Consider the following 25,202-nt stretch of genomic DNA (forward strand, 5'->3'; position numbering starts at 1 on the left):
AAAAATGGGACTTTACTTTTTGTTCAGGACCCTCCAGAAAAATGGGACTTTACTTTCTGTTCAGGACTCTCCTGGAAAATGGGACATTGCTTTCAGAAAAAATGAAGTCTCTCATTATCCTAATTTTTGTTCGGGATAATTTTGTTTCTAGTTTTATTTTTTATTTCAGGAGCCCGCCTGAAGAACAGGCTGACGAATCTGTAAGTTAGGAGCCCACCTGAAGAATAGGCTGATGAAAGTGAAATTGAAGAAACTGCAAGGTAGGAATCCTCCTGAAAAGCAGGGCGAATAAATGAAAGTCGAGCAACGAAGTGAAGCAACGGAAAACCAAGCAACAAGTTGAAAGAAATTGCAAGTTAGGAGCCCGCCTGAAGAATAGGGTGATAAAACTCAAGTCAAGAGTCAAGGAAAGCTACATAGATCGGATTTTGTAATTTTATTTATGTTTTAACTTGTAATTTCATTTTTGATGTAATGACAAAGCCGCGGACCGGAACCTCGATGGAACCTCACTCGACTCTCCAGCTCGGTATAGTCCTTCTCCTTCCTTTGGAGGTACCTATGACGGGTTTCCTTTATAGCTTGGGTAGGTAGGATGTCCGTCAAGACTCAGTTGTCCTTTTTCTTTCTATTTCTTTCCTCGAATAATGATCGGGATAAAATTCTGTCTCGTTGTCTACTTCTTTGTAAGAAAACACTCAGTGTTTACATTCAAAAGGGGCATGATGTAGACACGTAATTTTGTCCCGTTGAAAATAATCCTTACTCCGTTATCACGCACTTTAATCCCATCTTATAATTTTCTTCAAGAAAAACAAATGAATAACCACCTCATCTTTTACTTATTTATTTGTTCCCTTTTGTTTTTATCCAAATAACAAACCCTAACTAATTTTGTCTTATCTTAAAGATTCCAACAACTCACCCAATCAAAAATAGACACCTAACCCTTACCCCTCCAATTAAAAAATAGCACCTCACCTCTCACCTAACCACCCCATACCCCTACCCTCACCCCTACCCCACGTGACCCCTCCCTTTTCTTGGCCACAAAGAAAATATACATAGAGAGGAAACTTTCAGGAAAGAGAAAAAAAAAGGGACCATTTTATTTTTTTTCACTTTATGATATATATATATAAAGAATACACACTAAGAGGGGGGGGGGGGGGAATCAACCCTTTGAAAAAAAAAAAAAGGATCCATTCACATTTTTTTCACTAAAAATACTCTTCACTGAACATACATACACGGGTCCTTCTCCAATTTTCAAGGACCACTCTCAACATATACACTGACCTCTCTTCCCTACGCCAAAATCAGACACACACCAAAACCTCACCATACGCGCACACACGATAGAGTTCAAGGAAGATGGAGTTTTAGAGAGAAGATACAAGCTGAAGTTGAGAGAGAGAGAGTCGCAAAGAGAGAGATCAATATAGGGAGTTTGAAAGAGAAGATTTTAACCAAAAATCAAGTTTTCTGGTCACTCATCGCCAAGAACCAGAACTTGCTGATCGAATCAGCCTGAAACAAGCCTGTTCGGGTCGATTCCAGCTTACTTGGGTCGATTCCAACAAAGTTCAGACTGAATCCAGCGAGAATTGGGGGTGCGGGTCATGTTCTTCCTCGATTTTGGGGAGAAATATAGCCGGAAAGTACTGGGTTTCTTGGAATCCAATCCCTGTTCCATTGTCTTGCCGCCAAGCTCACTGGAGCTACAATATCGTGGGTTTCTATTATTTTCTTTTTTCTGAAATTCTAGTTCTGGTATTCATTGGTCCACGCGGGTTTTATTTTGTACGAGCTAGACTTTGGTATTTGGGCTCGGTCATTCATTGATTCTATTCTTATATCTATTTTGTTCAAATCAGAATTTGGTCATTGATTTGCTGGCTGTTTCTTGACGGATCCGGAAAGTAGAAATTGGAGTTATTTGCATTCTTGGACTATTACCCGGCTAACTCGGAGGATTGAGATCTCATTGGGGTTCTTCAAAGTTCTTGGACGGCATCCTATTTCTCTTATTTGAATTTGAAAGCTTCATTTGAGGTCCAATTCTCTCCTCTCTCCCTTTATTTTAATTTCAATATGATTGTGGATGTGATTCGATGTCTTGTGCGATTTTGTTGGTTGATTTGGGTGATGTTCGATGTTTTTTATGCTTTTGAATAATTGATCTCAGTGGTATAAAGGTGATGATAATATGAATTTGGGTTTGTATCAAAAAGAAATTTGGGGGTGGGGATCGTAAATTGAAAGAGTAAATATTATAGTAATTTTGATTCGTTGTTGATGTCGAACGTTGATAGTATCATGGTAGGTTGAATTGGATAGGCAAAAGATGTTTAGGTTAGGGTAGGCAAATTTAGGAATGATGTTTGAAACATGGTGGAATGTTGGAATGTGCATATGAATGTTTCTTTCTAGTTTATCGTATTTAATTCAAAAAATATACTCATTTATCCGGGGAATGCCCCGAGGCATAATGTATTTATTCACCGGGGAATGCCCCGACGTACTATGTTAGCGGAAGAAGTTCTTGATGAAGGCCCAAGGCGTAAGGTAAAGCCTGGGAGCGTAGTTAGGATTAGTATAGATTAGATAGGATTTACTTTTGCATTTTTTTATTTTTGGACTCTATAATTGGACTGAACACTATACTTTGATTCGTCGTGTTTGGTTTTTTTGTTTGATTGCTTTACGTGTTTCTTTGTGGTTTGTACGTTTGTAGTGTCAAACTAGCCGATATGCTCCACTAAGCGACCGTGGTCAAACCACGGGATCGAGGGGTGCCTAACACCTTCCCCTCGATCAATAAAATTCCTTAGTCGGAATCTCTGTTCGCAAACTAGTTTTTAAAGAGTCAAATGGTGTTTGAAAAGGATTTACCAATGTTGACTTGGCACACCTGATTATGCCAAGTGGCGACTCTGATTTCGAATGTAAAAACAATCCTTCTTCGAAACAAATCGTTTTCTTTTGTCACTTAATTATAAAAAACCTTTCGAAACTTAAAATCAATTCTTTTTTTTGGAATTAAAAAAAGGGGTGTGACAAGACTAAAACACAAGTCATGTATTTTAATAAATAAAAAAGGTTTTCCTCATTTCCCTTAAAATAAGTTGGCGACTCTGTACAATTTTCATTTTTTTAGTGTCCATAACGTCGTGCTCATTTTGACCTCAGGTAAAAATAGGGGCGCAATAAAAACTAGTAGGCCTAAATTGTGTTCAGTGTAGGGCTATGTGCTAGGTTTCAAGAAAGACCCAAAGAATCACATCTAAAATCTGTGAAGAGAATCTTAAGATACTTGAAGGGAACCAGTGATCTTGGCTTATGGTATCCTAAAGGTAGTAACTTTAATCTGGTAGGTCACTCTAATGCTGATTATGCAGGATATTTGGTAGACAGGAAAAGCACTACAGTCATGGCTCACTTCCTTGGATCATGTTTGATTACCTGGTCCACTAAGAAGCAAAATTCAGTAGCCTTATCTACTGCTGAAGCTAAATATGTTGCTGCAGGTTCTTGTTGTGCTCAATTGCTATGGATTAAGCAACAACTTATGGATTTTGGTATAGATGTTAGTTGTGTTCCTATTTTTTGTAATAATACAAATGCTATTAACATAGCTAAAAATCCTGTTCAACATAAAAGGACCAAGTATATTGATATTAGACATCACTTTCTTAGAGATAATGTTGAAAAAGGTCATATATCAATTATGTTTTGTTCAACTGAGGAACAAATTGCTGACATATTTACTAAGGCTTTGAGTAGAGAACACTTTGAAAGGAACAGGTTAGCCTTGGGGATGATTAAAATTGTATAAATCTCCCTCAATGATTGATTAGAAAAGATTGTACTTAAGTGATTGTTGATTAATTCAGTCTTACACATTTAGTTGTGTATCCTAATTCCAAAGTTTTAGAGTAAATTAACTCAACTATGTGTTGATTTTATAGATAGGCTGAACCATCAAGGCTAATTTTGTCCATTATTTTTACACAGTTCAGGTATGATTTTCACTTATTCATGATAGCATAAGAGAGAAACAAGTTGTTCACTTGGTCCTTTCCGTTACATTTAAACCTCCAAAAATCCAAAAGCCATCTCCTTCAAAAAGTTGCCAGCACTTTCCTATCAGTGCAGACCCCTTCATCATTACGTTTCTATCAAATCCATTCCTCACACTATTCATCTTCCCTTAATCCCTTTTAAATACGTATCCTCCTTCTCCTCTTTTTTTTATTTATTCGAAACCCTCTCTACGACAAATCACTAACTTTCCGTTTCCCTAGTCATGGATTCCTCGTCATCTTCTTTATCCTCCTCACCTGACTCTGCCACAAACACCTTTAGCTCCATTGTCATTCACCCAAATATAACCTTACCTCCATTAATCCCTCCTCAAATCTCCAGAAAATTCTCTGATTTTGCTGCGTTTAGACACTTCCCAAACCATTTTACCCAATTTTCTTACACTGCCTCGTCCCAGCCCAACCCTTCACTTCCTTCACCAAACCCACTTCAAATTGTTGACCCTGATGATGAACCCATTACAAATCTCATCACTCGAAGGTCAAGATTTGCTCTAAAACGAAAATCGTCTTCTGTTTTCATTGATGTAGATGAAGTTGCTTCAGTTAAGCCTTCCCCTATAGTCACTTCTCTTAGAATTCCACTTACTCGAGGAAGGAAACAACGGCAAAATGCTTTTTTAGAAGAAGCACTTTGTGTAAATAAAAAGAAATGGGTTGCTCCTTCTGTTTCTCCACCTCCCAGTGCCCTCTCTCCTGACATTCTCCTTCATTCAAAAAAAACTGAAGCACATCATTGCCAAGACCCCAAAATCCTTGTTCACTCCTACCTCCACATCCCAACCCACTTCCAAAGCTTCCTCATCCTCAAAATCTACTGAGAAAGCCTCCATTGTCAAAGCCTCCCCTTCCACCAAAGGTTCTTCAAAGTCCTCTTCCCGTCTGAAGAAACAAATATCCAAACCTATTCATTTTACTTTATCTGACTCAGATTTTGATTTTCTTCCTGATACTCCTCCTTCTCCTTCTACTCACCCTGATCCAAATCTTGACTATGATATTGCTTTTGATACCCCTGCTGACATGGTTTCTCAGTCAGCTCATGTTCTCCAATTTCAAAAACGTAAGTTGGCTAGGGGTAGAGTTGTCACTAGTTTTGGCGACCTGATATGGATGTGTTACTTACCAAAATGAGAGCTCAGAGGTGGTCACACCTATTTCTTCAAGGTGATAATCAAAGAAAATTTAGGAAATATGAAGTGTATGAATTTTATACAAATGGTGTTGCTATCGGAGAGATGTTTTCCACCACTGTCCATGGTAAAACTATTAATCTATACCTTGTTAGTCTGAGTCAAATTTTATATGTTTCTACTGGGGGTTGGGGTCATTATGTGAAAGGTGTTTGGCCTCCTCTTGATAACCTCCCTTCAGCTCTTGATATTTCTAGAAAATTCTCTGGAAATCCTCTTCTTTTAACTTATAGAAGGGTCCTCAAGAATGAGATATCTCCTCTTCACCAGTTCTATTTTGATGTAGTTCACAAGATGATCCTTCCTAGACAGGAAAAGAGAACAGTAGACAATTTTCTTGATCTCACCCTGATGGAATTGCTAGACTCTCAAACTCCAATTGATCTTCCTAGACTCATCATCAAGCACATGCAAAGGGTCTTAATCCAAGATGCAAATGGCCATGCTTTGCCCTATGAGTTCTGGATTGCCCCTGTGTTTGAGGACTTTTATGTTCTTTTCAAAGTGTAGTCACTGCAGAGCACAAAGGATGTTATTGGCTCTGTGAACCATGCTATGTTACCTGCTGCTATGAGGAGTGTTGATAACCCTATGCAAAGGTTGAGGAATGCTCTTGCGGCCAAGCAGAATAAAGTGGAGGTGTCACAAGCTGCATTGAAAGCTGTCCAGTCTGCTCATAAGGAGGAGAAACAGGTCTTTCAAGCTCAAATTGCCTCCCTCATAGCCATCTTAGAAAATGAAAGAGCTGACAATGCTGATATCATTAGGAAGCTGACCTCCCTTATTCCTTCTTCCTCATCCATTTAAGCCTCTCTTAGTGTCTTAGGCATTCTTCCTTCATTCTTTTGGTCCAAGATGTTTCTCTCTTATTGCTTTTAATGGGTTGTGATCATTGTATTCTGATCTATCAATGAAATGGTCTTTGTTTTATGTGGTTCACTTCTGTGTTATTAATGCTTTGCTTGTTTTTTTTTGCTCTAAGGTCTTCATTGTTTTAGTGATAGCCCCAGTGGCCATGAATTATTAAGCTTTTTTCACTTATTAGTCCAGCTTTTCGATGATGTCAAAAGGCGGAAAAACAGATTATACAGTGCTTATAACCCAATTGACTAAGATGTGTTTCATTCTGATTCTTTTACTTAACTTCCTTAAGTGAGTATGTTAGTTTTTTGTGGTGTTGTGTTGCAATGTTTGTCATCATCAAAAGGGGGAATTTGTTAGGGCATGAGGATTTTTGATGATAGACATGTGAATGAAACATGTCGTGAAAATTGGTCCATCCAAGTGAACTAAGCTTAGCTGCAGACAAGTTATTGATAAGATAACTCTGCGTGAAAACAAAGTGGATAACACTCATCACATCAGGAGTTGAGTTGAACAAGAAGTCTTACAAGAGTGGATAACACTCATCACATCAGGAGATGAGTTGAACAAGAAGTCTTACAGAATTTGAATTGAACAAGAGGTCTTGCAGAGATAAAAGAAGAGTCCTATTAAAAAAAGAAGTGTGAGAGGCGACAACAATAATAAGAGCAAAAAAATACCTGGAGTCCTAAGGAAGATAGACGATTACATCAACTGAAGGACTCCATGAGATGTTGGCTTAAATACAAGAAACGAAATCAAAATCTTTCACTCATGCACTGATAAGATAATCAACAATCAGCAAAGCAGTTCACTTACTTAAAGAAAAACCTGGTTCCTTACTTAACAAGTCTTAGACTGTTTGTAGTAGGAAGGTTCTTTGAGTTGTATTGAGTCATTGTTCTAGTCTCAGTGATCTATAAACTGAGTTAGGAGTTGTGTCTTCAAGTTAGGGAACTCGAAGACTTGGGAACACTTATCTTGGGAAGATTTGTGTTTTGTAGTTATAGGAGCTAATTAGAAGTTTTAATTCCTAGTTTACAAGAAGTCTTGTAATTTTGTTAATTGTTGAGGCTCAAGAGTTATAGTGAAGTTGGGGTTAAATCCTGTAGAGGTCAAGGTCGTGGTTTTTTACACCTTTCTTGAGCCAGGTGTTTTCCATGTAAAAACACTGTGTTCAGTTTTTACTTCTGTGAACCACGTTTACTTACTTGTTCCACAGATAGGCAATCAGTAGAGTTTAATATTAAAAGTGGTAGGGCTTATACTCTAACATTAATTAGCAATTGAATTTATATATAACATATGAACTGCGTATGTTTTATTCTCCCCACACCTCAATTTGTGGGAATACACTGAGTTTGTTATTGTTATTGTTGTAAGGGATAACATAGTTTCTTTCCTCGTGGAATTGTATGATCTTAATTAGAACTTGAATTTGACAACTCAACTACCTACTTTTCTAGTACTAAAGTGCCATGAACCTACGCGGCAATACCACTAATATGAGTAAACCTAAAGAGATATATCCAAATAAAAAAAAGTAAAAGTAATTTGTGCAAAAAAAAATTTAATCTAACATTGAAATCTAAAGTTGAATAAACATTAAATAATAAATAATGATTTAAGAAAAATAGTAAATGACAACTTTGTACGTTGTGGAGTCTTTTAAGCAAAAAGTTTGAATATTTTTATAAAGGGTCTTCACACTTTTAATATATTATAGATTATAGAGATAGATATAGATAAGCACTTCAAAGAAAAAAATAAATAAGCATTTTTCAAATAGAAAAAATAAATAAGTATTTTTGAAAAAAAATAAGTTTGATCAAATAGGCTACATAGGCCCCAAGCTGCTCTTTGTTTATTTAAAAAAAAAAAAAAAAAAAAACTCTAGTATCTCATTTTAGTTGGGCATCTTAATATAAATACATGTCTCAAATTACTTGTTTGCTAATTAAATGGAGACGAAACTAATTAAAATTTTCCATAATTAATTTTCTTTAAAAGCTCACAAAAATTAAAGTGCAATATATTTTTCATCAACTATCTTCATATCCATTAAAATAAATGACGGATAACTTGACAAAAATTAGTAGGACATTTGGTCATGAAAATTAAAGTTTTTGAAGTTGGAATTGCGGTTTTGAGTTGAAATTGGAGTTAGAATTGTGTTTGTTCATGAATATATTTGGAATTATTTTTGAATTCTTATTTGAGAATCAAGATGAAAAAAGAAGAAGTAAAACGTAACTTTTTTTTTTAGATAAGCACATATTAAATTACGGCCAAACTAATCATTTTTTACTGAAAAAAATAGTCATTTTTTAGAACAATATTTTAATGAATTTTCTAAATATGATCTATACAAAGTTTGATCAGAAGTTTGGTTCAATATCGAGTGCTACTTTATTTTTTAACATAAAAATATTCTTTTCCATTTGAATTTTTTTTTTCCAGCCATTTTTCAAATGTTGAGACAAGGGTCAAAATGACTCTTAGGGTAGCTTGGTAGAGTGTATAATAACAATTTCAAATACATTGTATTAATAATGCTAATGTTATTAATTTTTGTATTAGTTATGCGTGCATTAATTATGTTGAGATATTTTTACGCGATGATTGATTTAATTTATTAAAAATATTATGTATACATTATTTTTTAAAAAAATATATATTTCTTACAAAAATATCCTCCACAAATGTAGCGTAAAAGATTATGAGGGGCAATTGTGTCTTCAGGCATACAAATACATGCATTGGAATCCGAAGATGCTGATGTTAAACATGAAAGACGATTGAAATAAAAGTTGTGATATACAAATGATATACCGGAGGTTAAAATGGATCAAAGACCATGAGAATGAAGTCCGAAAATCTGGACAGCTTAATGGGCCAAACAGGCGTCCAAATCTCAAGAAGTTAACTCTAACGAAGGCAAGTTAGTGAAAACAAGAAACAAGAAGGATACAGAAGCTGGAGCAGTCAGACTCTTCGTGCATTCCTAGTAATCTCCTCCTCGAATATGATTTCAGCTAATGAAAAGGAGAAGCGTAATGGAGTTGGTGCAAATACAATCAACAGTAGAATTTGTGATGTTTGTTCCAGAGCTGCTTTGAAAGAAGTGATTTCATGGTAGGCTCGTTTTGATACAATTCTTTCCAAGGTCATGACTTCCTGCGATTTATGGTTAAACTTTGAGAGTGATATGGAAACTTAGGGCAAAATATGCCCCTGTGAAGGAACTGAGAATGCATGAGCATATGATGTACCTCGTGAACTGTCACATTGCTGCACATTTAGGAGTCGTCAATTATCAAATTCCTACTTCATATTTCACTCTTGGGACCAAGGGTGATCTCAAGGGGAAGGGATGCACTCAGTTTGTACGGTCAGTAGTTTTCTATGCCTTTCACTTGGAAAGACGATAAAGTGTAGGTAGTCCATGCCACTACCTACGAATGAAGTAGCTTGGGACAGACACATATATATGGTGAAAATGAAATCGATTTTGGTGGAACAGGTTTCAGCTTTCAGAATAACATTTGATTAATTTCTGATTTTATTGTTTAGCCCAAGTAAATTACTGGTTAACTGAATTAGTAAAGGAGCAAACATATTCTGCCAATTTACATTGTAGAGATAGAGTTATATTTTATTCATCTTTATATGATCTTAAATGTCCATATTTTAGAGATAGATAGATTGTATTAACTCTACCAAACGAACCATTTTGGCCTTTTCTTCAACTTTGAATTACTGATTGAAAAAAATTGTCAAATGAAAAAGAATAATTTATTGTGAAAAATATCTGAACAAAACTTTTGGTCAAACTCAGAACAAAGCATGGTTATTTTTGTTTAGAAATTTTTTTATTTCTTATTAAATGATTATTACCTGATTTGCTATCAAAATGATTTGGATGATGATAATTTAATTTTTGCTGTATATGAATTCTTCTTATATGGTATTATAATTCAGTGTCTTTGTTAACATAGTGAATTTCATTTAATTCGATCGCTACTAAATATATATATCAATTTAAAAATATATTTATTACCGTACATTACTTGTAATTCTCATTAAGATTGTTCACTAAAATATGTTATAAATAGAACACAAAGAAGAAAAAATATCATCACCAAACAATACATCAACACTAAATATTAAGATATGAGTTTCAAAGTTATATCTTTTCTTCTTATCTTTAGGAATTTGTAAGTCTTTTACTTGCTTTAATTTTTTTAGTATACAATGCTATAATATTAAATAATATTTTTTATTATTGTAGGTGTTTCGCCAACCGCGAAAGCAGTCAATGATTATGTCGTTTGTCGTTGCAAAACAGATGCAGATTGTAAAAGTCGTTGTGATAACCCCGTATCCCATTGCAAAATAGGCTGGTGCTTTTGTAGTCAACCTTTACAAGACCGCTCTACTGAAATTATCGAAAGTATAAATTGAAGAATTAAAATTTCATGAGCCAAAAATAGAAAGTAACAATAATATTACTTTAATTGTTTCCTTAAAAATATGTAAGTAATTTTATTGCTTGTTTCAATGCAACTTACAAAAAGGCATTTGCCAAATAATAAATCTTATCATTTTTTTTTTCTCATCCTATACATTTCTATTGATAAATATTTATATTTGATGACACTGATTTGCCATGATTTACTGGAAATTACAAAAAGACATGTGCATCTCCAAGATCCTAATATTATAAAATTGAGTAAAATAAGTTACATTAAACAAAGAAAATAACATATGAAAAATATAACATGAATTTATTAATATAACATAATTGCAGATAACAATGCAACAAAATAATATGAGAAATTAAGATCAATAAAGTAACGAAAAAAGTGTTATGCAGAATGGAGGAGAAAATAAAAAAATTTATATTTTTAATTAGCAATTGAATTTATATATAACAGGGGGTAAAATAGTTTCTTTCCTTGTAGAATTGTATGATCTTAATTAGAACTTGAAGTGCCATGAACCTACGCGGCAATACCACTAATATGAGTAAACCTAAACAGATATATCCAAATAAAGAAAAGTAAAAGTAATTTGTGCAAGAAAATTTTAATCTAACATTGAAATCTAAAGTTGAATAAACATTAATAATAAATAATAATTTAAGAAAAATAGTAAATGATAATTTTGTCCGTTGTATAGTCTTTTAAGCAAAAAGTTCAAATCATTTTTGTAAGCGTTTTCATGTTTTTAATATATTATAGATTATAGATATAGATTATAGATATAAATTATAGATTATAGATTATAAATTATAGATATAGATATAGATAAGCACTTCAAAGAAAAAATAAATTAGTATTTTTGAAAAAAAAAATAAGCTTGATCAAATAGGCCAAATAGGCCCAAGCTGCTCTTTGTTTATTTAAAAATAAAATAAAAAAATCTCGTGTCTCATTTTAGTTGGGTATCTTAATATAAATACATGTCTCAAATTACTTGTTTGCTAATTAAATGGAGACGAAACTCATTAAAATTTTCCATAATTAATTTTCTTTAAAAGCTTAAAACAATTAAAGTGCACTATATTTTTCATAAACGATATTCATATCCATTAAAATAAATGATGGATAAATTGATAAAAATTAGTAGGACGTTTGGTCATGAAAATTAAAGTTTTTGAAGTTGGAATTGTAGTTTTGAGTTGAACTTGGAGTCGGAATTGTGTTTGTCTATGAATATATTTGGAGTTGTTTTTGAATTTTTGTTCGAGAATCAAGATTGAAAAAAAGAAGTAAAAATAACTTTTTTTTTTGTTTTTTACTTTTTCAAATGTAACTCCAAATTGTATTTTGAAATTTTCGTGATCAAACATCAACTTAAAATTGTATTTGACATAAAGTGAGTTTTTTTTTTTTCCGAAAAAAGTGGAAAGTTTTTTATATGGGCAAACGGGGCCTTAACCATCTTATTATTATTATTTAGTACAGTATCATTACTGATTTGTATTTACGTAACTGAAGCATGTTATTTGTTTTTCCCTCTCAAAATAGCAAAAATAGAGCACTTTTTTTCCCCTGTGTAGGTAGCTAAGAACGATCGATTCTCAGTCGCATTTTGCTACTTTTGTTGTCTTTCTTACAAGCTTCCGTCCGATAATTCACCTTTGAGGGTGTTGCTGAGCTAAATCACTATTAGAGAAGCTGCTTCGTTCCTTGACTTCTTTTCTGAGTCAAGCTTCCTTCTTCCTTAGTGTAGTCTCGGTCCAAAGTTTAAGACTCCATTCCTTATAGCCTAGTCTATATCCACAGCTGACGTGACTCCGTACCGACGCCGCCTTTCCCTTTCTATAGAAAAAAATACAGTGCCATTTACACAAACAACAGAAAGAATGAATATGGTGTTGTCTCAATTATTGCCAGTGGTTTTGGTTTTGTTGTCTGTAAATCATCCGGCAAAGGCAACAGCAACGGTGGTGCTGCCGCTGGAAAGATCTTTTCCTACGAATAATGAAGTTGAGCTCAGTCAACTCGAAGCACGAGATCGAGTTAGACATGGAAGAATGTTGCACCAGCAGCAACACAACGGGGGGGTCGTTGATTTTCCCGTTTATGGCCGTTCTGATCCACTTCTTGCTGGGTATTCTTCTTTCTTTACGTATTTTTTTTTCTCTCTATTTTGTGTTTATTTATTTGCATATTGTTGATATAATGAGATTATTTTAGCTTCAAGAACTGTCGTTGATGATATGTTTTTAAGAAATTTAGCTAATAAAGTAGTTGCATGGCTGATGATTTGGTTAATAGCGTATACTTTCTTTGTCAGAATTCTTTTTATGTTTTAAAATGGGTAGGTTCTGTTTTCTTTGAAAATGTAGTTAATAGAGGAGGTGGAGAGTAGTGGTAGCATTATTTCTGTTCAATGGACAATTTTGTTGTGATGAGAGGGATTTTTCGGTTTTGTTTGTGTTCTTGTGTTGGTCTGTGTTAAGTACATATGGGTACAGTTGTGATTGATCATGAAATGTAGAGTAGTTAGCATTATTTTGCTGTTGAATGAACAATTTGTACTAACGAAAAGGATTTTGGGCAATATGTTGGTCGAGACAGTTGTGGTTAGTCTTGATGAGAATGTAGTTATTTTGCTGTTCAACGGACAATTCTATAGTGATAGAAGGGATTTTGATTTTCGCGTTGGCCTATTTGAAGGGCATTCGGAGATAGTTTTGGTTAATCTGGGTGAGAATGTAGTAAGTTGATTGCAGAGGCGGAGAGTAGTGTTTCCATTATTTTTCTGTTCAATGGGATAATCCTTTGGAATACTCGCAATGACCTTCAGCGGACACTCTAAAGAGCGCCATCAACATAACCTTCTAGGTCATGGCCTCTTAACACTGGGAGAACCTGTGATTTCCATAGAATATAATTACTTGTGAATGAGACATATTTGGAGCAGAGAAACTATTGATTATTTCTTGGGTTCATTAGTAGTATAGTCTGTATCAACATTTGTACTTAATTATCCCTTTTTCTCAGTAGATTGCGTTTGTACTTTGTTGGATTCAATAGTTTACAAGTTATGTATCATCACAGTGAATGTTAGCTGAAGATATGATTTTTTTCTCAGGATTTATTATACAAGAATTCAGTTGGGTTCCCCTCCGAAGGAGTTCCACGTACAGTTTGATACTGGAAGCGACGTTCTCTGGGTTAGTTGTGTGCCCTGTAAAGGTTGCCCGACACGTGGTGGACTTGATCGGGTTAGGATATTGTTATTATTCCTTTAAATTTCCATGTCTTCTTTTTCTTTTCTGCATGTTGGGAAACTTGGTCGTTGAGTGTACTGTTGTATGAATATGATATCAGAATATTTTAGTTAGTCAGCATAATCGGTTAAGTTTATTAATCAGTTAGCTAAAGGTTAGTTTTTCCATGATTTTCGGGAGAGGATGTGAGATCCTGGTTATTTAGAGTCTAGCAGTTTTTAAAGTTTGACGATATTTCGGGAGTGATGTAGAGGCTTTTGAAGATTGGTCTCTGGATGCACATTCCATGGAAGATAAGAATGATAAAGGGAATTTTGGAGTCTTTGTTCTTGATGTTCTTTTCATAGAAAGCGAGAAGGAAGTGTTTGCAACTTATGTAAACAATGAAGAAGTTAACTCTAACGAAGACAAGTCAGTGAAAACAATAAACAAGAAGGACACAGAAGCTGGAGCAGTCAGACTCTTCATGAATTTCTAGTAATCTCCTCCTCGAGTTCTAGAAGATCCGGAGAATACGATTTCAGCTAATGAAAAGGAGAAGCATAATGGAGTTGGTGCAAACACAATCAACAGTAGAATTTGTGATGTTCGTTCAAGAGCTACTTGGAAAGAGCATATGATGTACCTTGTGAACTGTCACATTTAGGAGTCTACAATTATCAAATTCCTACTTCATATTTCAAGGGGAAGGTATGCACTCAGTTTGTACAGTTAACAGTTTTCTATGCCTTCACTTGGAAAGACGAATTCAACATCTGAATAGAGAATGGAGGCAATCAGTTGCTTATGTTATTTCACCTCCTTGGCCATTTATTTAGAAAGACAAGTCTGATGGTTGAAGCAACTGCATCTTCTGGGCAGAATGGACAACCTATTGCAGTCATCGATAGACAACAAACAACAACAACATACCCAGTATATTCCCACAAAGTGGGGTCTAGGGAGGGTAAGTGTTGTCAAATGATCAAATGGACAGTGTTGTCTGCTTAGGGAGTGAGTACCTTGTTATTCTTCAAGCTAGATTTCCTAGTTCTGAATATCAGAATATTGTAGTTAGTCAGCATAATTGGTTCAGTTAGCGAAAGGTTAGTTTTAGTTGGAAAGTTGGTTAGTAACAGAATTGGACTTAGCTTTTCAATCATTGTAATTCAGCCATAAAACTTTCAGCATAGTGTTTGATTAAATTTTTCTTTCTCTAACAGATTCAGTTGCAATTCTTTGATCTGTCGAGCTCATCAACAGCTCAACCGATCTCCTGTTCAGATCAAAGATGTGCTCTTGGAGCACAGTCTTCTTTCACAAATTGTTCCGCTGAAAATCAGTGCAGATATACATTGCACTACTGTGATGGCAGTGATACATCTGGCTACTACGTAGCAGATGATATGCTGTATGATATAGTTACGGGAAACTCTCTGAGCACAAACTCGTCTGCTCGTGTTACTTTTGGGTGAGCTACAACTAATCTTTATAGTTTTAGATAGTATGTGTTACTTCAGCTATTTGTCATTGTCTAACTTTATTGTTGGTGAAATTTTGTGACGCAGATGTAGCACGTCACAGACGGGTGACTTTGGTATGTTTGATAAAGCAACTGACGGGATTTTCGGACTTGGGCAGCATGGTGTGTCGGTCATCGCACAGCTGTCCTCACAAGGACTGATCCCGCATGTTTTCTCCCATTGCTTGAGAGGAAGCAATGGTGGAGGTGGCGTCCTGGTTTTTGGGCAGATTGTGGAGCCAACTTTGGTTTACACTCCACTTGTCCCATCACAGTGAGTTATCTCTTTCTTTGCGGGCTTGTGCGACTTCATTTCTCTTTGTAAATAGGTTGTGACCATGTTTCCAATTTTACTTTGCCAAAACTTCTTGCATAGTTATTTGATCTGCGCCAAATATTAGCATAGTAAAGGTATTTGGTAGTCGTTTAATCAGATCCCATCTAAGATGATAGAAAAATAAGCAACGAAAAGTTACACAGTTGAAGTTTCTCTTTGATTTATTACTTTGTCCCCTTAGTATAAAAGTACTTGTTTTTGTGTCTAGTGGAGTTTAATAAGCCATGTCAAATCTTGTAAGAACATATCAATAAAGATAAAATGGGGATGTAAAAATTAAATAATTGACGCCTGCAACCATACTGCAAAATTAGTAGCTCCAGCATGGACGCGCTGTATGATGAGTTCGATCAAAACCTGAGGACTCTCTCTGTTGTTTTAAAACAATCGAGCATCCTTTCCTTCCAAACATAGTAAACTGCTGCATCCATCATCATTTTGAAGACCTCGGCTTTTGGTGTTCTTCCTTTAGCATGTAGTTCAGCCCATTTCAGTTCCTCTATCCACTGGGCAGGGGCTTTCCTTCAATAGTTGCTGCCATAAACCTTGTGATTCCTTCTCACATAAAAATCCATCTAGGGAGGCCTTCATTGTTGCATACCAGTCTTCTCCATGACACCTTCTGAAAATGCGGTCTCAGCTTTAAATATAACTTCTTAGTTGAGAAGGTAGGCATTGTTAGGATTTCTTCATGAGGCCTGGTTGGGAATAACATCCATCATCAAGTCCCTATTCCCATAATAGGAGTGAATCCATTTAACCCATAACTTGTCTTTTTTGGTGTTCCATAAGAACTTGCTAATTGTAGCCACATGTAAAATGTTCATGCCTCCAGCAGCACTCGGATAGCTTACTCTATCCCAAGCAAGTAGTGATAGATCATACAAATATCTGTTCCTGTTCCTGGGGAGCTAAAATATGAACTCCTCGCTACTGTATGGACTCTTGAACTGATCAAGCTTCCAATAAATGTGATCAGACAGTAATCTTTAATGTGTAAGCCTCTACTAATACAGCTTTGATTTTCCTCTTCTTTGCCCCCCACGGTAAATATGGTAAACCTGGATAAATATCTTTCACCTTCCCCTGTGCTTTTTCATAAATATCCTCATTTTTTTCATTTGCCAGGCCGCATTACATGGTTAATCTTCAGACTATTGCTGTCAATGGACAGACATTGGCAATCAATCCTCAAGTATTTAAAACAACAAGAGACAGGGGAACCATGATTGATTCCGGAACAACTCTGGGATACCTTGCTGAAGAAGCTTATGATATTTTTGTGAATGCTGTAAGTTATATTATTGGACCGATCTTGTAATTTGCTTGCACTTTCATGATGTTCCCCTTATAACTCAATTCTTTTATCTTCCGCAGATCACTAAGGCTGTTTCACAGCATGTGCGCGCTTTTGATGGCCTGACTGGCCAGTGCTATCGAACCACCTCCAGGTTTTCTTTAAAAAATTGAACTTGGGAGCTTCCAGGCTCATTTCTTTCTGATGGTTTAGTTTAGTTTTGCACTAAAATTTTGACTAGTACATTTTGTGTGTGTGCAGAGTTGATATATTTCCCGTGGTGAGTTTGAACTTCGCTGGTGGTGCAGCAATGGTACTAAGGGGTGAGGACTACCTCATACAACAATTTTCCATTGTAAGTCAAATTTTCTTAAACTCGTGTATGTATTCTTAAGTTTACAGATGACTTCACACTGGCCAAAAGTTATGTAACTCTTTTAGCTCCCGCAATCTAGTTTTTTTGAAAGTAATCTACTGCACTCAGTACAGTTTTTGCTTCTGTAGGGTGCTGAAACTGTCTGGTGCATGGGCTTTCAGAAATTTCCAGGCCGAGGACTGACAATTTTAGGAGGTAACCTCTATGTTACTGAGCTAAACCTGTTATTGAGATTCGTATATATCCTCTACTTTTAAAGACTATCACAGCAAAAACCTTAGATTCAGCCTGAATAGAACCTCCTGAATGATCTGATGTGATGATATCGCCGATGTGATGAACCTTACTGAAAAACAATAGCATTTCTCTCAGCCCACAAGTGAGTGATAGAAGCAGCTTCTATACACCTTAACACCCTTACTACTTCCTTTACAATATTGCATAACCCATTTTAGTTCTTGTGTCCACTCCAAATTAGCTCTAGTAACCCTCTGCCAGGATAATTATTTTGACCAAATACCTCCAGTGAAAGAGCATCAAAAGAAGAGGTGTTCTATCGATTCATTACATTGCTTGCAAAGTAATATATACAGTTTATGTACTGCCTGCCTATGATAGCTAATCTCATTATATACAGCCATTTAGAAGCTCCTTTGTTTTAAATATGAGTTTCCTCCACTGTACTTTTGGAAAGTCACCCTTTAGTCTCTTATACACAGCTCTAATATACAATCCACCCTTTCCATTATAATTCTTGGCCTTAAATAGTTAGGCATGGACTCATTGTACCCATAACTTCTCTTTATTCTTGCACAAGTACCAAAGAAGTATCAATGAACTGGATGGTTTTCTTTGGCAGTATAAACACTTGAGCCCAAAAAGTTTCTATTGAAACAGTACACGTTTGAGCAATTTGGTCCTTCCAGCATATGTTAGGAACCTTGCTGTCAACGAAGTCATCTTCCCAAGCATTTTCTCTATAAGTGACTCACATTGGAGAGCAGTTAGCCTCTTTGTACACAAAGGGACCCCCAGATACCTGAAAGGCAGTTTCTCCCTTAGAATATCCCAACAGATTGAGTATTTGTTGCTGTACTGGTGGTGAAGTTCCCCCAAAATAGATAGAACTTTTCTGTACGTTAGCAATCAGATTACGCAGCTGAATGTCTTTCGAATCTCTCCTGTAATGAAGTAATAGATTTTGAATCACCCCTGCATAAAAGTAGCAGATCATCAGCAAAGCCTAAAAGTAACCTTTTGTCTTCTTTTTTGTCGATTCATATTTTCATATTTCTGTGCAGACATGGTTCTTAAGGACAAGATTGTTGTTTATGATTTGGCTAGACAACAGATTGGATGGGCCAGTTACAATTGTTAGTCATATAGTTATCCCTACACTCTCTGGTAAATTAATGTATACCTTCAGTCAGTTGTCGTGTTAAGCTAAGACATGTTCCTTATCTGTTTAACTATCAGGTTCTCAGGCCGTCAAGGTTTCAGCTACCACGAGCAACGCCAGTGTTGCCAGCATTAGTGTTTGGCATTTACTACTTGTTCTTGTAATAAACTATAGTGTTGCAGTTTCTAGGTGTTCTCTTTCATAGTAGTAGCCTATTGAGGCAATTTCCAAGCTCCACTCACTGTAAATTCATGTAGTGATCACTTTCTTTGTAAAGTAGATTTTGAACACTTGTGTATAACAATATTATCCATAGTTGCATTAGATTTTGAATGAAAAATTTTGTTAAACACAGCCCAATTATGTGTTTGGCTAATGTCAAAGTATTTGTCTTGTATTGTGGCGAAACTTTTGTTGGGTATTTCTTTTGAGATAACTATTTAGTAAATGATCCTCTTTTTATTTGTTTTGCAACTTATGAATCTTTTAGACCGCGGTCTACTGAGAATTTTACATAAACGTTAGACGACATGCTAAGTTATTGCGTGTTGTGAATGTAAAAAGGGGAGCAAAGTCATGTTTAGTGTCTTGCCTATGAAGGGAAAAGGGCACATATATTCCTCTAACTTTGCGATTTAGAAACAATTCCCGGTTTTCAAGTCTTCGTTGGTTTCAAAGGGCCACCGAGCAAAAACTTCAATGAAACGACCTCGAATGCAAATTCCAACTGCGCCAGCAGCTCCGAAATATTGATTTTAGGCTAGGTAGACCTTTGGTTCGGGTCCCAATACACCGAGCTCATTTCGACAAATTGAAAATTTGGATGTGGACCCGCATTTGATCGAAACGACCTCGGATGAAAGATCCAAGTTCGTCATAGTTTTTGAAACGTCGTATGATTACATAGTTCAGTTGCATATACCGGATTCCGAATGAATCCTAAGACACAGTAACTTCTTAGGCAATGGAAATCCTATTCAAGTAATTGTTAATTTGCCAAAAGGTCAGTTCCTGGACATGCATAAATAATTAGAATTTGCATCACAATATAGTGCAAAATATAATAAAAATAGATATGTGTTTATACTGAATTAATAAATCTAAGATATGTGTTTTCATACAAATTATTTATGTTGATGAAGATTAACAATAAATAATAGACTAATTTTTTAGGGAATTTTTCCAGAGATCATCATAGTATTCTGTTATCCATCCTTCAATGATTTCAACTTCTATTTTCCTTTGCATGTTTGGCCATTCTGGATCACTTGGCTTTGCAGTAAGGAATGTCCAGACAATGAGAACCTAAAAAAATAAGAAATGAGAAGAAATTCAAGTCAATACATACATATATATATATATATATATATATCTACGCGAAAGGAGAACTTCTTTTTGGTAAATTTTCACTCAGTATTGGATACTCATTTTGGGGCCTAGATTAATCTGGATCAATTCACACATTATTCGTTCATTAAAGTAGGAAGCGCCATTGTCATTGAGTTTCAAAGGTGGAATTTACGAAACTCTATATGAGACGGTGACATTTTTTCAAAAACATGGCTAAAAGGTACATAGTCAATAAGGTTCTATTTTCATTTCATCACAATCGATAATTTACACGAGATATCAGAAAGAACATGAAGAGTAAATAATGGCATACCATTACGTGTGTAGACAGCTCATAGACTATGAGATATGTCTTGCAAAATCGTAAAATAGAAACCAAAAAAAAAATTAATGTAAGAATAAATAAAACCAAATAGAAAGAGGAAAAAACTTTGAGGGGGTGAGAGGAGTACGTACCCTCCACTACTATAAGGATCTCTTAGCCCATTAGACAAAATGATGTTGCTAGCAAACTTATGAAGAGTGAATTTTATGTCCTGCAAATTCAGTCATGTTAAGTTCAAATATCTAATATAGTATAAGAAAAAGTAACAAGAAAAAACATGCATAGTTATGAAAGGTTGTAAATGTACAATTTCCATCCTAAACTATACACGAAATTGCTGAGGCACATTCGATTTTTAGAAGGGTCCTATTATCTCTGGACTAATTAAAATCGTATTTTTGACAACCTTAGCGCCTACGTGGCACATACGTATGCCTATGTGGACCTTCAGTGTGTTGATACATTGATGTGCCATGTAAGCACTAAGGTTGTCAAAAATACGATTTTAATTAGTCCAAGGGGTAATAGGACATTTCTAAAGTTCGGATGTGTCTCAGCAATTTCATGTATAGTTCAGGATGAAACAAAACATTTTCCCTAACAATACTAAAGATTGGGATCATAAGGTGATAAGTGTTGTTTTCAATGTTTTCAGATACAATAATCTGTATTTAGGCACAACAACTTCAACATAAGTTCAAGTATAAATAAGAACACTTATGAAGTTATTTAACACCCTCAACACAAGATCAAAAAGTCTTTTCAAAGAAGTGTTTTTTTTTTCTAAAAGAAAGGAAAAATGTAGGGGTGGAGGTGTTATCGGTTTGGCTCAGTTTTATATATTATTGATTTTCAATTTATGAACATGCTAAAGGAAAATCTTAGTGTCTATGTGGCATATCAGTGAATCAACACACGGAAGGTCCACATAGGCATACGTATGTGTCACGTAAGTACTAAGGTAGCAAAAAATATAATTTTAATTAGTCCAGGGGTAGAGCTATCAATATGGGTCGGCCCAGCCCATCCAGGCTAGCTCACACGGGCTTTGAGTTTGATGGGTGAGGTCGGGCTGACCCATCAAAATGGTGGACCAACAAACACCAAGCCCACACCATTACTCTGTGGGCTGCGGGCCTCACGGATCTACCCACTTTTTAAAAAATAATATTTTATAATTTAATTTTAGAATATTAATAAACATAAATATTACCAGACAATATTACATAGTGTTAATACTTGTTAATCAAGTCTCTAACACCCAAAAAAATACTCCTAATAGTGAAATTAAATAACTTTTGACATGATATCCTTTGAACCAAATTACAATACTAATAAACAATCTAAATAGTTGCATGTATTTGAGTTACGGGCCAGCCCACGAGCTATCCCAACCCACATTGCTCAAGTCTCACGGGCCACGAGCTTATACGGGCTAGGCTAAAAAGCCCTATTCTTAAATGGACTATAAAAATTGAAACCCAACTCTATCAAATTACAGGCTTTCGGGTGCTTCAAGGGAGAATGCCCATGAGTTCCTTGTCAGTTGTTAGAAGAGGTTGTATAAATTTGATTTAGTGTAGTCGCATGGAGTAGTCGATACCATGTTTCAGCTGGACAAATCAACGAAAAAAGTGGTAAAGATACGATCAATATCAACCAACTCACCAATCACAAATATGTCTGAAGGTCAATTCTACAACCTATTCATACAAGCATTATCAATCATATTCATCAATTACAAATATGCCTAAAGACCAATCAATAACTTATTCATACAAGCAATACCAACTATATTCATCAATTACAAGCATGTCCAAGCTCAGTGAACAACTTATTTACATAAGCATTATGAATCAAATTGAGTCTAAACTCTCATTCAATATACATAAGTTTATTCACTAATTTGATCCTCTCTTATTCATATTGAGACCACGGAATTCAGTTACTAAATAGTAATTCTTACATTTAAGTCATCTCTAGGTTCAACATACTTTCCATCAGCCAATTTCTATAACAACTCTTTCCATCATTATAGTATAGTGTAGCATGTTTGGATTCAGGTTAAGATTCGATATACACACAATAGAGAATTCACCCCCTTTAAGGTATTTAAGCCAAGTCTTAGATTATAAGTTCATACAATCCTTTTATTATTACTCGATCCACATATTCACATTGCAATTCACCGAGTAAGTCATGCAAGTACAAAACACCTATCAAGGGTTTCTTAAAATAACACAACAATACATAATTAGATCGCTTTCACATAAATATCATATTTTATTCATCCCAACATCGTATCTGCAGGCCTAATCATGATTCTCTCATCAAATCTATATTGTCCATACGATTAGTGATAACAGTCTAGTACTTACAAATCACAACCTACCTCAACTGAAGATCTTGGAACAAGCAAGCTATACCACAAATATTTTTGTCCTTTTGTCATGCCTCAAAATATTCAATCATCTAATAAACAGGCAATAAGAATAACTAATCAATTACTTTTCAATAAACATGTTGAAAATTCAAACTCACTAATTTCATCCTTATTCACGGTCTAAAATATTATTCAATGATCAATTAAATATTAACTAGTTCAATTATACTCACATTATATACATTAAAGGAGTTTTAAAGCCAAATGTTTCATATCCGTTGAATTCAAAGTCCCCAACCATAAAAAAATCATATTTTAGAATAACAAATTCATGTTAGGATATGTTAATTTACAATTTAGAAATGATTTTAGGTGATATTATAATATACATACTCATAGATTTTTTTTCATAATTTCATAAATTAGGGTTTTAATCCGCATTTCACTCTAATTACCAGTCTAATGATTCTTGAAGAAGAATGAATTAATTGATATTAAAAAGGAGTGAAATACCACCTCAATAAAGAATTTCCATCCTAATCTTGAGAAAATCTCTCCTATAAGGCTTTCAAATGCGGTTTTGAGTTAAAAACTCCAAACTCATCAAAAAAAAACACATACACTATTTTTGCATAGCGACCTCGCTATGGCGGTCACAACCTCTATAACGATCCTGACTCGCAACAACTTCTCAGCTTAAATATCTTTTAGTAAAATGGTCATAACTTCTTATTTTAGAAGCGGATTAAGGAATGGTTGTGGCTTTGTAAATAAGACTTTAAGATCTCTAATATTCATATTCTAGGAGGAGTGATCGTTTGAAATTGACCCTAGTGAAAACTCATATTGAAATTCAATCAGTAAGTATGCTTCAACTCAACTTTATGCTAGAGATTTTGTATGACCTTAATTCATATCTAATACACTCACATACTAAGAAATTAATCCTAAAATCTATGGCAATTAAGAATCTTATATCTTTACCATAGATATTTTCAGTAATGACATAATGAATCGTTACAGTAGTGGTATAGATGATTCTCTCCATCACTTTGAATCAAGGTTAATCAGCAAACTGTTGATTACACGTGATTTTGTAACCACGTTTATTTATTCTGCACTTTATGTACATGTGTTTGGATGTTCCTTTAGATTCAGAAGTAGTGGCTAATCGACTTCGGTGCCTATCGGATCTCATCAGTTTTTTTTTCATTTTTTTTTAATCTTCAGTTATTTTAAGATATTGTAGACTATCGATGTACTTCCCTTTTCATTACTCTTCGAGCCTTGTACTATGTGACTATAGAATTTTCAAATAATTATTGTCTTTCTTATGTCTTTGATGAGTCATGACGGGATTCAGTTAAGATTTATCTATGTTTTTCCTTTTTCTGCTTAGTATCTTATTCAGATTATGTGTATGTGTGGGGTTTGGCTTCCCAATTATGAGGTGTGATAGGTGTCATCACGATCAAGTTTTGGATCGTGGCATATTTGATTTATGTACTTCTAGTACCTTTTTTTATATACTTTTTATAACTTATGTATAACTAATGAACAAACTACTTGGTATAAAGGTGTGTATAATTAATTCATGAAAATTAATGGTATTAATAATGTAATGAGTTCTAATGCATGTATTAGCATAATTGAAGATACAATTGCCCCTCATAACCTTCTTCACATCCTTTGCACTAAATTTAAAGAGGGTATTTTTGTAAGCAAATATATTTTTAAAAAAATTATGTATACATATTACTTAAATCAAATCAAACATCACGTAATAAAATCTCAGCATAATTAATGCATGCATAATCAATACTAAAATTATTAATGCAAGCATTATTAATATATCATATATTGAATTGTTATTATACACTCTACTAAGCTACCCTAAGAGTCATTTTGACCGTTTTCTCAACATTTGACAAATGGCTGGGAAAAAAAATTCAAATGGTAAAGGAATATTTTATGTTCAAAAATAGAGTAGTGCTCGACATTTGAACCAAACTTCTAACCAAATTTAGTAGAGAAAATTGAAGGAAAGGTGTCTTTTAAGTCTTGAATGAAGGATTGACAACATTGACCAACTTCAAGAGTCAAACATCATTAGCAAACTTGATTAAGTTAATTGTGGACTTGATTAATATTTTCAAAACTTTCTAATCTTTTCAAAAACAAATCAACCCAACCCACACCTCTCTTTAATCCAAATCAACCAGTCTCTCTCCTCTCTCTCAATAGCTTCTCTCAACTCTCTCCCAACCAATAATTTTGTAAATTTCTCCTTTCAATCCTCGGCGACTTCAACATTCGATGATAAATAG

At 34.8% G+C, this 25,202-nt stretch overlaps 1 protein-coding gene across 2 annotated transcripts; it reads left to right on the top strand.

The window, feature by feature from the left end:
• Positions 1 to 12,144: 12,144 nt before the first annotated feature.
• On the top strand, positions 12,145 to 19,167 carry LOC107848551 (aspartic proteinase 36). 2 transcript variants are annotated; one of them, XM_016693345.2, is made up of 10 exons: positions 12,145 to 12,781; positions 13,769 to 13,901; positions 15,110 to 15,357; positions 15,455 to 15,682; positions 16,874 to 17,036; positions 17,123 to 17,196; positions 17,304 to 17,397; positions 17,547 to 17,613; positions 18,720 to 18,822; positions 18,895 to 19,167. In XM_016693345.2, the coding sequence occupies exons 1-9, from the start codon at positions 12,534 to 12,536 to the stop codon at positions 18,794 to 18,796; spliced, it is 1,332 nt and encodes a 443-aa protein (XP_016548831.1). In that variant the 5' UTR covers positions 12,145 to 12,533; the 3' UTR covers positions 18,797 to 18,822; positions 18,895 to 19,167. The 2 variants fall into 2 exon arrangements, with proteins under 2 accessions (XP_016548831.1, XP_016548830.1); XM_016693344.2 differs by having other exon boundaries at positions 18,720 to 18,791.
• Positions 19,168 to 25,202: the final 6,035 nt, after the last annotated feature.

Source organism: Capsicum annuum, chromosome 11 (genome assembly GCF_002878395.1).
Source record: "Capsicum annuum cultivar UCD-10X-F1 chromosome 11, UCD10Xv1.1, whole genome shotgun sequence".
Taxonomy (NCBI): Eukaryota; Viridiplantae; Streptophyta; class Magnoliopsida; order Solanales; family Solanaceae; genus Capsicum; species Capsicum annuum.

Excerpts from the sequence above, each read along its gene's own strand:
- LOC107848551 (XM_016693344.2), top strand. The coding sequence starts at position 12,534 with ATGAATATGGTGTTGTCTCAATTATTGCCAGTGGTTTTGGTTTTGTTG. Across the intron at positions 13,902-15,109 it reads CACGTGGTGGACTTGATCGG|ATTCAGTTGCAATTCTTTGA; the intron begins GTTAGGATATTG and ends TTTCTCTAACAG. Across the intron at positions 17,614-18,719 it reads AGGACTGACAATTTTAGGAG|ACATGGTTCTTAAGGACAAG; the intron begins GTAACCTCTATG and ends ATTTCTGTGCAG.